Source organism: Culex quinquefasciatus, chromosome 1, assembly GCF_015732765.1.
Source record: "Culex quinquefasciatus strain JHB chromosome 1, VPISU_Cqui_1.0_pri_paternal, whole genome shotgun sequence".
Classification (NCBI taxonomy): domain Eukaryota; kingdom Metazoa; phylum Arthropoda; class Insecta; order Diptera; family Culicidae; genus Culex; species Culex quinquefasciatus.
The window spans coordinates 47,584,593-47,598,131 of record NC_051861.1 but is presented as its reverse complement, the minus strand read 5'-3'; the positions used below and the strand labels follow the sequence as shown (position 1 = coordinate 47,598,131).

Sequence of the window (13,539 nt, the reverse complement as noted above, 5' to 3'; positions counted from 1 at the left end):
ATGAACCCTTACATAAATCAGATTATCATAAAGGGGTCATCCAGTAACCACGTGATTATTTTTTTGAAAGTTTTAGATTTTTTTCCCATTGTGAACATCGGTCTATTTTGATTTACTCAACAAGTTTTATAAAATACCTACTTTTTTTCGAGTTGCTGCAAACCTAAGTGACGGAATTTGTGAATGACCCATTTACAATTTTTCTGTAAATAGGCTCGGAAACATTATATAAAACCTATATAATATTTATTATCCTTTGATTTCCAACAATCAACTACGTATACACCTTTTTTGCCATGTGACCAATATGATTTAAAATTTCGTGACGTTGCAACGCAAACTTAAACCTGTTGTAACTTTGGATCTAGACAACCAATTTAGTCGCCTTGCATTTGAAAGCTCTTTCCAAGTACAAAGAGCATCCGAAATATCAAAATGATTGAATGTTTAGTTTTCTGTTGACATAAACAACTGTCCCTTTTTCGTGACGTTGCAACGCAATGAAATGGTAATCTTACACTAGTTTGAAGAAATACTTGACTTAAGATAAACTGCAAATCCATGACATTTCCGTTAAGTACATTTAAAAACCTACAAAATGCAATCAAAAGAATAATTTTTGGATTTTATTTCGCTGAAAACCAGGAGTTTTTAGAAAAATGTTTTAAAACGATGTTTTTATCACGAATTGATACATAACTTAACCAACTTGTACATAATGATATTCAAAAGTTCAATCAATGAAAACCATGATTTTTAAAGCTTCAAGTAGTCTAGAATCGAGGAAAAATATCCAAATAGCTCATACACGCTTTTCAACATTTCATCCTAAGTTGTACATTGCCGGAGAATGTGTCATATACATTTTGATCTATCAATAAAATAAATTTGAACACATTTGGTTGTATCTTTGCCGAGATAAAGCTTTTTGAGATTGCAGTTAAAAAAACGAGTGCCACGGTATCTCAACACTGGTTTGACCAAATTGGCTCATAATTTTGATGAAGACTCGTTAAACAGGTTCCGTGTGCATGACTTAGGCTAATTTTCAAAAAGTTTATTTTTATAAAAAGATAAAAATATTTTTTATGTTTTTCATATAAAAATCCGTTAGTTTTGGATTTTTTAAAGAAAAATTTAAAACTCAGGCTCAGGCGGGATATGTTTTAAGAGTCTTCACTTAAAATTTCAGACAACTTGGTCCATCCCATCTCAAGATATCGTAGCACCCGTAAATCAACTCGGTGTTAAGAGAAAAACGTTCACAAAGTTAAACAGTTCGCTTTACGCATGGCAAAACTGTGAGCTTAAATCGTTTCTAACTCAGTTTAATCATGAAAAATCTTCATGAAACTTTCAGAAGTGATTGAAAATCATGTTTTTAGTGGATTTAAAAAAACCGTTAATTGAAATTTTGTGATTTTATACATATATGTAACCCCTTAAGATCTGCTTAGGATTATTCGGTCCGTGTTTGGGCTAATAATCTAAAAGTCACTTGATCGAATCAAGTTTTCAAAAGACTGATTTTTTAAATAGTAATGTGCTGCAATTTTGAATGGATAATATCGATTTGTTATTTCTCAACTTTACCAATAACTTCATAAGGGAGCGTTCTTTTATTACGTAACGCAACATTTGGGATTTTTGACCCCCCCTTCCCCAGACGAGCGATCCCCCTGTAACGCGTAACACAAGGTCTTTTTTGCAATTTTTTATGAATGCTTATATGAAAATTTTGCGTTACGTAACATAACAACCCCCCCCCCCCCTGCGTTACGTAATAAAAGAACGCTCCCTAAGACCTTGAAGTTTATTTTAATTTGCCTCCTATACTGCCGTTCTTCGCATAATTGTCCCATGTTCAAAAACTTGCAATCGAGAAAAACGCGATTGAAGATTTAACACACTTTCGTGTTTTGCAGCAATGATGGATCGAAATTTAACGTTCTAATGATGCATTTATGTTGAAATAGTATATTTTTAATGATTTTTCTAAAACAATTTTTTTTTTGGTGTTATTTAATGTTCTAAATAATCAAAAATATGTGGCGGGACAATTATGCGTAGAATTCTGCTCGACATTAAAACATTCTACACATATTTGTCACGCTGTCAGTGGTTCGCCTTAGCAGTTGACATTTGCTCGTTTGGTTTGTTTTAAGTTTGCAGTGGATTGAAAAGGTCAATGGATGCGTTGTCCATTATTCGTGGGTACGGGTGTAGCGACAGCGAGGACGAAGAATTTCGCGGATTCGACGGAATAAGTGATTATTTTCCCGGCGCTCAATTTTGGGCGAAGGAAGAGCAGGTTGCCGGCCGAGGTTTTCGGAGCTACGGAGACGGACGCTCGACAGTGGAGCAGGATGCCGGCGCAACCTTCCGGAACCACGAGCGCTCGGCGGCAGAGCAAGCTGCTGGCCCAAGCTTCCGGAGCTACGAAGGCTCGGTGGTAGGGCAGGTTGCCGGTTCAAGCTTCCGGGACACGACAGCTCGGTGGTGGACCAGGTTGCCGGCCCAGGCTTCCGGAGCCACGACAGCTCGGTGGTGGAGCAGGTTGCCGGCCCAGGCTTCCGGAGCCACGAAGGCTCGGCTTAGCTGTCTCAAAAGCTCAGAAAAAAGTCGAAGTTCTGGACATGAAAGCTACAGATTTCTTCCAGCCCAAGATCGCTGTCACGCAGTACGCGTTGAACCAGTGCCATCCACGCCCCAACGTGGAAAACATCAGAAAAGTCGTTTTCAGCCAGGTCCGATTCGATGTAGGGTACGGCGATACTGTCCACTGCAAGCAGCTGTCATATTGCCACCTACTGTCCAAAACACAGTGGAAGCTGGTCGAGGCCACCGATTTTGACCTGATGAAAACCATGTCCTGACAGGAAACCGGCTCCGTGGCTTAATGGTTACGGCTTCTACCTCACAAGCAGAAGGTTCAGGGATCAAATCCCAGTCGGTTCCTTTGAAATTTGGAATCATGAATTTGAACTTTGAATATGAACAAAAACGAAAATGAATCGGGTGGAATTTGAACTCACGCCTTGGGATTGATGGTTTGGGACGCTAAGCAGTCGGCCATCAGAAGGTTTTCACTCTATCAGTGAAATGATCCGTAGTGTTGAAACATGTTATCTTCTCATATTAAATACGCGCTGATCCCTGATTTGCCTGACGGGAAGTCTAAATATAGATCGAGTTTCCTTCAGATGCTTGCTTCTATGTTTAGGCGGGGCCGTACAATGCCCAGCGACCTCGGAATTGGACCGCAAGGAGCTCTGTCATTCTGAAACGGGTCGTTGGAAGCAGCGCGAGGGCTATCACCACCTAATACCTGAGACTGAGATAAGTTGTATCAGCATTCGGCATATACAAAAGTCTGATACAAACTATACTTTCCCATAATATAGCTACTGGTTAGCGGGTATTGGATTGGACCACACACATGAAAACCATGTCCTGGCAAGAGTCGCCGCGAGGAATCGACCCGAGAGAAAGAAGACGTTGGTGGCCACCCTAAATGCTGTGGTTCCTGAAGAGAAGTGTGCTTTCTTCGAAAGTCTGCCAACAAAAAAGGCATCGGACTGATTAATGTTAGAAACTAACAAAATCCATGTATTCCAGAAGTATCGAATATCACTCTTACTAAATAAACCTGCTTCCTCATTCAATTTTGTGATTTTTAAGTGGTATCAATATTAAATTAAGAGTTTAATACAACTTAAACTGACCCTATTTGTCCCTCTTTACCCCAATAAACTTTATTTAAGTGTTAAATGATCTTCAAACTATGCTAAAGGCATAACAAAATGAATTGCATCGTAAAATTAAACAGAGTTAAAGTTATGTCAACGAAAAACCTGATGGGACAATTATGCGTAGAAATGTCACAATGGGACAAACAGACTTGGTGTTGATTTTGAAGAGTTTCCATACAAAGTATATCTTCTTATGTGTTTTTTCTGAAAATATACATCAAAATGAACCCAAAAATGCATTAAAGTGAAAATCGTCAAAAAAAATGACATGGGACAATTATGCGTGGAACGGCAGTATAGCTGTGTAATCCAAAAAAATACACATTTTTCAGGCATATAAAATCAACTTATCTTCTACCTCACAATTGACCAGGGAAAGATTCTGGACAGGTACAAAATTAATATTTATTTCGGCAATAACAAAGGTGGTTGTACTGAGCGTTCATTGTTTCACGTATTTCTATCAGATTCTAAGAATAAATCCCATCATAAAAGCAGGCCAGTCGCAATATCGATGCATGTTTAAGCTTTGCTGGTGGGTGACAAAATATACAACCTCTGTGGATAAAACTCCATATTGGTTAACGAGCCAGTTAAAGTTTTTTTTTAACTTTATTTTTAACACATAGTTTCTAGTTTGTTTTCTAGGTGTGCTTTCAACAATGAAATATTCTTCATGTTGAGAATCCTATAAGAGAAGGAATGAGGAATGGAAGGATAAGTGTAAAATAATTATGATTGTTCCCTCCCAAATATTTAAGACGAGAAAGAACGTCTGCGTTCATCTTATTTTACAAGCTACCTTATTTAAGTACTGTACGATAACGTGTTCTGAAATTTGAAGGAAAGCCGTGGGTAAAAATTGCCCTTATGTGATAAATCCTTTACAAACCATCTTAAGATGTCTGTTTATAAATAATATTAAGCTTGATGTATTATGTTGAATGATTTTATTTAACTACGGTGTTTTTAATTGGAACATGAATATGGATCACGCATGCTTTCCAAAATAGTACTCAATATTGAACTTGTTTACAATCGAATCTACTCTGGATAGAACAATTTAACGAGGTTCTCAACCCCTGACTCTACACTAGCCCACGTTGGCTGTCCGTGAAGATCATCCATCAGTGTTCGTGGTGCAGTGCAGGAAACGTCTCTTGTCTCTTCTTGCAGTTTCCATTGCTCATGTCTGTCCGGTTCTCTGCGCCGTGGTATCGAGTTCCAGCAGGCCAGCAGCAGCAGCCATCATGAGTCCGATCATATGTTTTGTTTGCTCGTATTGGTACTACTACGAGACAGTTTAAATCGAACATGGTAAAGCAGAATGAGAGGAGAGTGTGAACTTCAGAGAGGATCGGCAGTGTTACGACGGAGAGAACCGGTGCGCAACCTTTCCTACGGCGTATAGTTCCGTGGAAATCGACGCAATGTCTCTCCGATTCTCTCTCTTGTCCTGGAACCACTTTTCGTCTGTGTAGACATGTATGAGTCAACGAGCGCGGTCGGCCACCATCATGTCTCTTCAACACACGCAAACAGACACATAGTGTCGCTGTTGGCATTGGCCAGTAATTGGTTCCGCGCAATGTGGTTGAGCGCTCCCTTTCACACACACCACCATGCGGGATTCCCAAATGTCTACCGTACTACGTCATTTTCAGCTCGGCTGACGTCGGCAAGTGCTGCGTAGAACTGGTTTTCAAGCCGGGTGTCCCGCGGCAGGGTTCGCGGAATTTCAGTTCTTCAAATGCTAAGCTTTACCTTTATTCCAAGAAATGTTCAATAACAAGGCCACATCAACGATAATGCTACCTCAACCTATCGGTAGAACATAACTGCCAAAATAAGTATGGGTAGTATTTACCTTTAAATCTAAGTTACCATCAAAAATAATCAGTCAAGCAGCGGAAGTGGATAGTCGTGGCCACTTCTGCAGCGTCGCGAAATTCTCCTTCGGTTGCTCAAATAAACTGGCAACCGTGCCTACACCAATACAACCATACCGACCGTGAACAGCGTGTGAAACGAAAAATAGCAAAACGAATCGAGAGAGCGAGAGAGCATACCAGCAGTGCGCAGCATTGCTTCTCTGGAAAAGAAAAGGTCGCTGCTGGGAATCGCTGGGCTGGTGCTGATGCAAGTCAGCTCACGATTTTTAGTCGAGGCTTAGCGCCCGAAGAAGAAACATTCGTTCGAAAGCAAAAGAACGGAACCCAACCGCGTTTTAATACATATAAAAACCAGAGAGCTCACACACAATTGAGCAACAAGAACAACAAGAAGAAAAGCAGTCCCATTGCAGAAGGGACAGAAAGAGACGGAATCTCGCGGGCGAGACAAAAGCAAAGAACGCGAGTACGAGAGTCGGGACGGAGGAAAGAAGAAGAAGCAGCACAAGGAGAAGGAAGACAGTAACAGAGATTTCAGTGTTATTCATTTCGGGAAGAGGCAAGGCTCGCGCAAACAAGAGAAAGAGCGTGAACCGACAAGAGCTCGCACGGAGTCTGAGACTTGGACTTGGATTTTGTGGGAAGAAGAGTGTTAGCCGCGGGTCGTCGAGCACCGTGTGTCTGCGTGCGTGCGTGTGTGTACATGTCCGCGCAAAGAGGGACGAAAATCGATATTATGTGAATGTGTCAAAATCAGGTCACTCTGGATTTAAAGCGTACACGGCAGTAGTGGGATTGGTCTTTAAGCGAGACACGATCTGACGGGGTTCGTGAATTACAAGCAAGACAAAAGTGAGCACTCGTGACACACTGTTAAACAAAAAAAACCCTTTTTCTGTGAAGACTGAGCTGCGGAAAAACGTACGTTACGTGGCAAGAAGCGGAGATTTGGAGGAGCAGTCAGTCTAATCTCAACTTCATCGTACCGGACGCAGTAGCAGCAGCACCCTTTATTTTCACCGAAGACTGAGTTACTGCAGCCAATTACACCTACCGTCGGAGAAACGTTGCGGATAGCCGAGCAGCTCCGAGATTGTTGGATTAATGTTCCTGATAAGTGTTTAAGGAAGAGATCAGTTGAATCAAGCTACTAGTGATTTGAAGCAAAGCAAATTGAAGCATATCGATTGGAATATAGTAAAAAAAGTGTTTGGTGCCAAATGTACGGTTGAAGAGGGTGTTGTGCAAAGTTACACACACACCCCACAGAAAAGTTGATTCCAATGAAAAGTGTTTGAAGTGCAAACAGTTCGTGTCGTTCACCCGTCGCGACGGTGGTCCTAGTGCCACATCGGGGTTTAACGTTGGAGTGGCATAAAATCAATACCACCGGCAGTAGCAGAATGGCGATGGCAGCGTGCTACCCGAACTACGACTTGTCGGCTTCGTCCGGCATGTCGCAACACTCGCACCAGCACCAACAGCAGCAGTCCCAGCTGCACCATCTAGCCGTTTCGTCGCGGCTGGCTGGTGCAAGTGTCCAGATGGCCGCTCAAAAGGACTACAGCGTACCGCTGCACGTAGACTGTAGTGTGGAGTACGAGTTACCGAATCAGGCCAAACCTCCGGTGGGAGCGCGCGTTGAACCGCTGCTGATGATACACCCGTGCTACTTCCGCAAGATGGAGAGCCAGAGGCGAAGTCCTTTCATAAACAATATGCCAAATTCAACCCGTAGTTCTAATTCAATTGTTGCCAACGTCGTTGACCGGCGCAGCTCAAAGGCTAGTTCCCAGCAGCAGCAACAGCAAGTGCAACAGCAGCACGCTGTTGTGTCCAGTCATCAGAGCAGCGGTAGCATGCACCATCATCAAAATCTTCAGCAACAGATTGATGAGTACGTGCAGCGCCAGATGGCTCAAAGGTCACAGCAGGCACACTACCCTGGGGCTAGTCAGCAGCAGCAACAGCAGCAGCAGCAGCAGCAACAACAACAGTCACAACTTCAATCTCAACACCATCGCCATCATTCGCATCAGTCACAGCCTCAACAGCAGCAGCAACTCCATCAGCAACAGCAGCAGCAACAATCCACCAATCAGTACGGCATGCAAAGTCAGCAACAGCAACTAGCAAATACCTCAGACTGGAGCCGTTACATGGTCCCCGACGGGGTAGTCCGAAGTTACGGAAAAGTCAACCTAGCCAATCAAACTGCCTATAGCAACAGCAACAACTCGAGCAGCACGAGCAGCAGCAGCAGCAAGTCAAAAGTCAAGCGTAGTAATACGGGTATGTCACAGATGGCCGGCGCTGGTCAGCACCAGCCGCAGCAGAACATGATGCCGGTGGCGGGCAGCTGTGCCGCGTTCAACAGTGGCAGCAGTTTGGAGGGTGGCCTTCCATCCGGTCCCCGGTGGGACATCGAAAAGACTTCAATGGCCGCGGTGCCGCGTGATTTCCAGGCGGGTCCCGAATCGTTACCGATCAAAACGAATGCTAGTCTACTGGCCAATAATGGTGGAGCCAACAATAACAACAGTAATGGATCCCAAACGGCCATCAGCAGTAATCATACTAACAACAACTATCAACCGTCGGCAGCGATGTACCGGAACCCGTCGGTAGTTGGCAAACGAGACGCTATGCTTTCCGGAGGCTGTGGTGTATATAGTAATAGTAGCAACAACAACAACAATAACATTAGGAACAATAACAACACTGAGCTGACGGCGGCCGCGGTCGCAGCTGCCGGTGTCAGTGGACTGTGGGACTCGTCAGCTCTGCTGGAGAAGAGCCCGATGGCTGCGATACCACGTGATTACCAGTCAGGACCCGAGCACATGGCGTGCAGTAAGATGGCGGCCGCTTCCGGTGGTCACTCACTGATGCGGACCAGCAGTTCCAGCAGCAACGCTAGCAGCGGTTACCATTCGACGTCGGCATCGGACAAGTCGGCGGCGGCGGCTGCGGCCCTGTTCGCTGGCAAGTACCGGTCCCACCAGCGCGCCTCCCATCGGCTGCACCCGTACATGATGACCAGCTCGATGGGTGCCTCGTTCCCGCCGCTCATGACTCCGGCATTCCCGCAGATGCAGCAAGTGTCGTGTTATAACGTGTGATTTTAATGCAAAGGGCAAAGAGAGAAAACAGAATGATGAAAGTTAATCGAAAATATGGCAGAAGGCAAGTGGAGGAAGTGAAGGCATAATTTATTAATGATTAATCATCGCTATAATCTCTTTGTTTGTGTCTTATAACCGACGAAGAAAACCCGGAAGGCAACAAGTATAAAAGTATAATCGAGCAACTTTTTTCGTTGCATTTAAATGTGATAGTAGATTTACTCCAAGCAACTTCGAAAGATAGTAAAAAAATAATTACAAAATAGGATAAAAGTTAAGAAAACAACAACAAAAAATATCGCTATATATAAAAATATGTGTTCCAAAGAAAGTCATGCGCGAAAATCGTAGTGAAAACAGCAAGATAACAGCATCAGAAGCAAGGCGAAATGTTAGCGGAAAAGCCGTCGGAAGGGGCGGAACGAAGCTGAAGAGAACAAAGCCAGAAGATGTGAAGCAAAGTCAAATCCGTGGAAGACGAAGCAAAAGTTTGTGCAGTGTATAACAATTCTGCCGGAAGTAACGAAGAAGATTGTGAAGCACTCCAGAAGCATACGTACGAAGCAAAGAAGAGCAAAGTGTCGCTGGAAACTGGATCAAGCCGCCATTTTGGATTACCGTCGTTACCGTCGTCGTCTCATCAGTCATCAAACCTCACGCAAGATTTGCACCAGCGGTGACTTGGAGACGAGAGACGTGGCACGGGCGTGGGAGAGACATGCCACTTCGCGCCCTCATCAATATTCATCAGCTTTCTTAACATTGTCGCGCGGAGTCTCATCTTCATCGTCAACGTAGTCGTCGTCGTTGTCTCAGCTGGTGGGATTCCGCTGGGGAACGCTCGCAGGTTGCAGCATCTTCAACGCGGATATTCCAAGCAGCAGCAAACTTTTCGCAATCGTTTTCCTGGGATTAATTGGATTTATCCTACGGCTAGTTCCTCTTCATCTTCAAACTCTCATCTCCTCGCTAATACACACACACTTACACACAACCACACAAAGTCACTGGAAATACATTCACACAAATACATTCACACAAACCAAGCATTAAAACTCACAACGCAGCCCTCTTCCTAACTACTAAAAAATATGCAAAAATGAGGGATTAGAACTGATTTCCGGAGAATAATATAAGAACATAAGTAACAAACCAAGAAACCCCTACGCTACACAACAAACCTTTACGAAGCTCGCCCTCGAACTCTATTGTTACGTTTGATTTTTTTTTTATTAGACACACATTTCTTTTTAGTTTTTTTTTTCTCTAACATTGTCTGATTGTCAGTTTAATTGGTTTCTTCTTTTTTTCTTTGTTTACTGTAGTCACTGAATTTTTTATTATAAAATCTTTCGAAAATTGTCTGGAAAGGCCCCTCTCTATGTTACTACTCGTAGTCGCGAGATTATCTGAAATCCTCTCTCAGTGAATCACGTCCGTACAAGATTTGTCTATTGTCTAAGATTTTTGTTTTATGTTTCGTTCGGCGATCGGCATCGATTGCTGCGCATATAGATTTGGATTTACTTTAGTTCGATTTTCTTTAAAAAGATCTTTTCTTTTCCTGTCAGAAACAATGGAATGAGAACCCTTTGTTGCATGCTTTAAACAAATATCGAAAAACATAGCAAAACAAGTCGTTGGAAATATTATGCAAAAAATGTATTAAAAATTATACCAAAAGTAACCGAAACAAAAAAAAACATACAAAATATTAGTGAGAGGAAGAGGATAGAAAGGCAAGCAAAAATCGCAGTTATTTCTTATGTAAAAGTAAAGCTCTGAGGAAAAGATATCTTTGTTTGTACATATTCTATAGGAAAACAAATGAATAAACTAGGCACGTGGAAAATACACTAGATTGTGTGCCGAACCTCCCCGGTATGCATAGTCGTCAAGACAAAGGAATAACAAAAAACAACCGCAAACCAATTGTGTATAAATTATGATAATTTAATTATTTAAAAAGGTGAAAAAATGATGAAAACTACGAAAAAAATCAAATGAAAAATAATAATCGCTCTTATGCAAAAAGTTAAATCCCAACAGTTTTCTTACTGTCTCGCCACGTTCGATGATTGACCGACCTTTAGTCTTTGTTTTTTCGCTCATCCACCAAAAAAAACTGTCACACCGTCGTTTTGTTGGCTTTGGGCTGTCTTCCGCCGTCTTTTTTGGTCGATCCTTGGTGTTTGTTGTTGTTGATGGTTTGACACTTCCGGTGGCCGCGCATGCGGCGGAGTGCCCTCAGCAGTGGCCTCGATTTGGCGTCTGCTTCTTGTTCGTTGTTTTCTCTCGCATCGACGTTTGACAGCTGGCCTCGATGCTTGCGGCCCCGGAGGTTATTGTGTGTATGTGTCAATGCCGGATGCTGGTGCCGTGATAAGACCATGGAATGATAATGGAGCCAGTGAAGTATGGTAGTATTGTTTTCATAGACTTATAAATATTAATGGACTCCAAAAAAGAGGAAGCCGTTATTGATAGAAACTAATCAATTGAAATAAGCATTTTAGAGCCTTTCGAAACATGTTTTTAAAGATTTGCTGTTTCACATAAATGACTATTTGTGTCGCATATTCACATTTTGAAAACCTCAAAACAGTTTACATTTTGATGCCTCTGTGCAAAAATCTTTGGTTAAGAAGTTTACGTTTGGGCTTCTGTTCTACGAGTGAATATCTAGAGTTTTTTTTTGAATAGGTCCTATAAACATATATAAGACAATAGTTTGTAAGACCTTAAAAAAAAACGTTACTAAATCCACCTTAATGTGGTTGGTGCCTTACTCACATTCATGTTGTATTTTTGGTTGTATTTACAAATTAATTCAAGAGTTTTTTTTTAATTTTGTAAATATTTTTTTCTTCTATTTTTTTTTATAATTATTGTTTTTATCAGAATAACAATTTAAAATTCTTTTTTACCAACTCTTAAAAATAAAAAAGTTAAAAGTTGTATATTTCAGTAAAAAGTTCGTGTAAATCTTTGTCGAGATAAAATGATGTATCCCAGTCACGAAAATTTCTAGCAGGGCTGGTTATGCCAGAATCCTTCTAGAACGATGAAACGATTCTGCTAGAATGCTGTAAGAATATCCGCCTCTGTAAGAACTCTGCTAGAATCCTGCTGGAACGTCGTGACTGGGATTCAGCAACATAATTACTACAGACTTTTTCCAGAAGAGACGCAGGCACTGCTTAAGTAATGTTGCAACCGGGCTATAGAGCTTTATGACGTTTTGCGTACGCACACTAGCGCACCATTTGATTTTGCTGGCCGGACAAAATTTAACCTCAATCGTTTTCTTGTACGTACACGCAATACATACGCACGTAGATTGCTCTATACGCATACTGCGCGACTCTCGCGCGTGAGCAGAAAGACCCGGCCTTTGAGGTTATGCAAAAATCACCCTTTTTTGTAGCTACAAAAAAACTGTTTCATGGCATAACTTTAAAAGTACTTCACTAAACAGAATGAAATTTAATAGGGTCTCAGGGGACCCCAAAACGAACAGAATAAGGCGGGTCCGGCCAAAATCGGATCAGCCAGTTCTGATATAATGTCTACACACATCCCCACAGACATTTGTTCAGAATTGGATTCTGAGTCGATAGGTATACGTGAAGGTATATTTAAGAAGTGAGGTGAGGAAGGCATTACGTTACGCATTACGGCACATTACGTAACGTGACGTTTCCGACCATCAGCGATATTTTGGGATTTCCGGAGATGATTTGGAGTTTTTATCGTAAAATAACGCCCAAAAACATGATATTTTAAAATAACTCATATGTTTTGTGTCATTTGGTTTTATATGTTCTTGTAACATTGTAGATTCAATGCACAATATCCATATTTCTTGTAAATAAGTTAAAAAAAACCTCAACTGGTGTAAAAATCTGGTAAATACAATTTCAATCGTTATTAGGATTTTTAGTCAGAAATTTACCAACACATAGCAAAAGCTTTCTATGTCAAGTGACTTCAAGCTGATTTTTTGACTGACCGCCCGATATGTTAGCCAACATATTTCGCAGGGACTGTTACAGCTCGAGCTCGATCGTTGTTTGCATCAGGACACTGTGATGAGAAGTTTGTAATTTTTGGGTTAAATGATATTTCTGTCACTGAGCCTTATTGCAATATTTCTTATCGTCTTCAGGCATCCGGAGATAGCAACGAAACCTTTTTCACACCAATAAACTTTCCAACCAGCATTCTAGTTGATAAACTATGGATTGCTTGTCCCACCGCCGATCAGTGACAAGGTTGGCATGGTCTGGTATTTTTTGTCTGTTTCTATCGACATAGCTTTACACTCAGGCCGAAACCGACATTTCGTCGCCATCGTGCTAACTTGTCGTACGTGCATTTTGGGCCAAATTGAGTTAAGAACGCCATTTTGTGCAGCTCACAATGCCTCACCTTTTGACCTTCACAGATCCCCAAACTCCGATTTCAATCCTGAGATATTCAACAAAAACCGAAAAAACTCCGTGCATTTTTGTCACTTTATATATGAAAGTAGTTTCAATCTTGTCGTGCTATCTTGTCACTCCATAAAAATTGATGTAAGTGCGACAAAAAGCCAAAGGGATTTCAGGCCAGGAAAGTCAGGATGCGTTTGTCACACGTACAAGCTAGACTACCGTAAATATTTGTAATTATAACTCGGGACTCCAGCAACCAACTTCAACAAAACTTTGGGACAATGCACAGAATGGTGAGCCAAACAAAACGTGTTTGTTATTGTTTACATTGCGT

The 13,539-nt window shown here is 41.8% G+C and overlaps 1 protein-coding gene across 1 annotated transcript; it reads left to right on the top strand.

The window, feature by feature from the left end:
• The first annotated feature begins 5,900 nt into the window (after positions 1-5,900).
• On the top strand, positions 5,901-10,809 carry LOC119768951 (centrosomal and chromosomal factor-like). Its single transcript, XM_038260792.1, has one exon. It carries the CDS (start codon positions 7,048-7,050, stop codon positions 8,764-8,766), a length of 1,719 nt encoding a protein of 572 aa, XP_038116720.1. The 5' UTR covers positions 5,901-7,047; the 3' UTR covers positions 8,767-10,809.
• The last annotated feature ends 2,730 nt before the right edge of the window (positions 10,810-13,539 follow it).